Genomic DNA, 3,530 nt, shown 5'->3' with positions numbered 1-3,530 from the left:
AGTGCTGCCGTGGTATGCAGTGGTTTCTGGGACTGTTCACCTCTGCAGGGCCCACTAAGACACTGGGAGCGTGTCTCTCATACAGGTGTGTTTTCAGTACCGGGAGCTGTCCGTGGTTTTGAATTGCAAAGAGAACCACTGGAGCTATTCCCATCTCACTGGAGCAAGCGCTTACTAAAGAATGAGGACTTTGTCAGCGGATGTTTTTGAGCAGGACACTGAAGGTGCTCACTTGTTCGTTTTTTAACTCCTTCACTTAAATTCTCATTTTTTTCTTTCTTTCTTTCTTTCCTTCTTTTGAGAAGCTCTTCCACCTCTCGCCATGCTTCCTGCTCAGGAGGCAGCCAAAATCTACCACACCAACTATGTGCGTAACGCCCGAGCCATGGGGGTGCTCTGGATCGTTTTCACCATCACCTTCGCCGTCATCACCGTGGTGGTGTTCATCCAGCCCTACTGGATCGGCGACAGCGTCAACACACCGCAGGCCGGATACTTCGGCCTCTTCCACTACTGCATCGGGAACGCGCTCACCTCGGAGCTCACCTGCAAAGGGAGCGCGCTGGACTTTGGCTCCATCCCGTCCGGCGCCTTCAAGACGGCCATGTTCTTCGTGGGGATCTCCATGCTGCTGGTGGTGGGCAGCATCGTCTGCCTCAGCCTCTTCTTCTTCTGCAACGCGGGGAGCGTCTACAAGATCTGTGCCTGGATGCAGCTGGCTTCCAGTGAGCTTCAGGCTGTGACTAAAAAAGTTTCAAGAGTTTTTAAGTGTGTTTAAATTACAGGGTAGATGTCACAGTAAGAGTTTACATTATTGGAAAGTAACACCATCATCATGGTGTTACCAGAATCACCATGTAGGCTCCAATTAAGAGAAACATCATTTTAAAACTGAAAATAGCCTATGTATACAGTACATTTAGTCTACTCCACTATATTAGTATTTTGCAGATAAAGACTGGCACTAATCGAGCAATATTAAGAGGCTTAACAGTTTTATATGATGTATTGATCATACAGATGTAGAATGCAGTTAGTTAGAATAGATGAATTGGAGAAGACTTCCACTACCCGTAGAGCTTGCATGTAGATATTATTTTCATAATTTTGCTATTGTACGGTTATATCTTGTTTATGTATTTTAAAAATGTATTTATTCATGCAAGTCTTCATGTAAGTATTTAAAAAAGCCAAGGAAAGTAATGAATCCAGCTAATAAACAGTCAAAGTGGAAACTAAATGAATACCCATTAAACTAAGATTTAGGAACAGATCTGTAAGAAGGTTGTGAAGGATAATGGTGGCTCACAGCTGTAAACTCAGAGTCTGAAACATGTACGAAAGCCCAAAGCTGAAACGAAAAGCTATGAATTTAAGCATTTGGTGACATTTCTGTAGTTCCCTGCAGACTCGCAGACACAGACAGAGCTGAAACATGATTCTGTTTGAAACATGAAGCAGTTTGTGAGCAGATGTACCTGCGAGTGAAAGGAGAGGCCTGTAATGAACCAAGTAATGAGATTAACCCGAAGGTGTGCTGTTACACTTTCTCCTCTCCCCCTTTCGCACGTGTTCTTGTAAATCCATCTTCATGAGAAGCAATGTCATTTTGGCTCTGACACCAAGTTCATTTTTAAGGATATTTGGATGCAGGCTTTGAGAGGGCTGTTTGAAAATTGCTGTTTTGAGGGCCTTCTTTGGAGTGAGTGGATGCAGAACTTATCGGGTCTGTTACGAGGATGGGATCATTAATTCGCTGAAACAGAGGCCCCTGAGGTGTGAGCTTAATAAAGTCAGTTTAAGGAAAGAATTTTGCTGTATTAGTTTAACTGAAAGGGTCTTTCTAATGTATTCAAATATTTAGTGAATTTTAAAGAGGACTTGATAAAGTGAGTCTCAGAAATGCATGAAGATGAGGTTTTGTGAGGATCAGAAAGTGAGAGCGAGATGCGAGGCAAGTGTGTGCTGTGCTGCACCTCCTTGTGCTGAGGTGGGACGGCAAGAGGTCTTAGCTGTCTGTCAGTGGAGTCAATAATAGATGAACAAGTTCATCTTTATTGAGTTGAGATGCTCTGGAGTTGCTAGGCAACTAAACTCTGTAGGTGTGTGTGTATCTACCTGAATGAACACAGTGTATATTTAATTTCTCTGGTGGTTTCGCTGTCATTTGTTGCCCGAGCCTGTCAAAAGCAGCAAGATGGTCTGTCACAGTGAGCACATCTATTCATTTTTACAGGTTTCCCACCACAAATCAATGCATGTTTTTGGACTTTGAATAAAAAAATTTCAAAACACTAGTAAGATAAAAGTAAAACCATCACACAGACAGAGCTGAAGTCCAGCACTCGTCAGCCTGTGTCTTCTCTCCTCTCAGGTACGTGCATGGTGATCGGCTGCATGATCTATCCTGACGGCTGGGACTCTGATGAGGTGAAGCGCATGTGCGGCCAGCGGACTGACAAGTACACACTGGGCAACTGCACAGTGCGCTGGGCCTACATCCTGGCCATCATCAGCATCATGGACTCCCTCATCCTCTCCTTTTTGGCCTTCAGCCTGGGCAATAGACAGGACAAGCTGCTGCCCGAAGACTTCCAGGTGGAGGAAAAAGGTGAGGGGAAGTGAGGGGTGGGGGAAGGATAGTGAGGGAATGCTTTTCCTTAAATCTTAGCTGTGTGTATGGTGAGAACAATACTATATGAGGATGTATTTGTATCCTTCTTCAGTTATTATTGGCTTATATTTACACCAGCCATGTCTCTTCTTGACTACAGATAACGCATAGAGCCCAGTGGACACTGGCATGAATGGATGAGATTTTATGAAGAGTGCCACTGACTTCAGAGGATATCCCGAGGCTTCGAGTCACTTTGAAGAAATAAGAGTCCATCTCTGCCTCAAAATGAGCTCATCAGAGTCACTGTCCATCCTCATCTCCAAGGCTACAGCTTCAGATTGCCGTCAGTAAAAGCCACTTATTACATCAGATTTAGCTCTCACTTTTATTTGCTGCTTTACATTTTTTAAGCATTTTGATTTTTTAAAATAAATGTTAATTGCTGAAATGTTATTATCATTTTGAGTTTTGAGCCTGACAGTATTAGCCACTGTTGCCTTCTCTCTATGTGAGAAATCTAATGGCGCTAACAATAAAATGATACCCAAGCTGATAACGTTTGGTTTTGTGCTTCTGTAATTTATTTTTAGCATTCATGCTCTCTTAAGAGACATATTTCCATATGCATATACAGTAGATATTTGACTTAAGGGATGATTTCACATCTGTAAATACTGTTAAGTTTAGGAAGATGTTGCCTAAGTGTCTTCATTTGACTCCACCCATTACGTGTGATACTCTCACATGGGTTCCAATCCCTGCACGTACCCTGCACTACGCTGCTGCCAGCTCAAAGACCATTTTGTGCTACTTCTGTTGGACATTTGTGTTTTCACATGCATCTGTGTTCAGTGATGGAGAGAATATTTAAGTGGAAAAAAACTGTGGAAAGCAATGACATAAACAACCCAGA

The 3,530-nt window shown here is 43.0% G+C and overlaps 1 protein-coding gene across 1 annotated transcript; it reads left to right on the top strand.

Moving 5' to 3' along the window:
• The first annotated feature begins 313 nt into the window (after nucleotides 1-313).
• Nucleotides 314-3,140, top strand: lhfpl5a (LHFPL tetraspan subfamily member 5a). The gene is made up of 3 exons (XM_085458030.1): nucleotides 314-725; nucleotides 2,375-2,611; nucleotides 2,775-3,140. Exons 1-3 carry the CDS (start codon nucleotides 323-325, stop codon nucleotides 2,783-2,785), a joined length of 651 nt encoding a protein of 216 aa, XP_085314156.1. The 5' UTR covers nucleotides 314-322; the 3' UTR covers nucleotides 2,786-3,140.
• Nucleotides 3,141-3,530: the final 390 nt, after the last annotated feature.

Source organism: Copadichromis virginalis, linkage group LG5 (genome assembly GCF_057382275.1).
Source record: "Copadichromis virginalis isolate Kocher_CV1m ecotype Utaka linkage group LG5, C_Virginalis_male_GT1.1, whole genome shotgun sequence".
NCBI classification, from domain to species: domain Eukaryota; kingdom Metazoa; phylum Chordata; class Actinopteri; order Cichliformes; family Cichlidae; genus Copadichromis; species Copadichromis virginalis.
The sequence above is the reverse complement of the archived record's forward strand: the minus strand, read 5'-3'. Positions and strand labels throughout refer to the sequence as shown.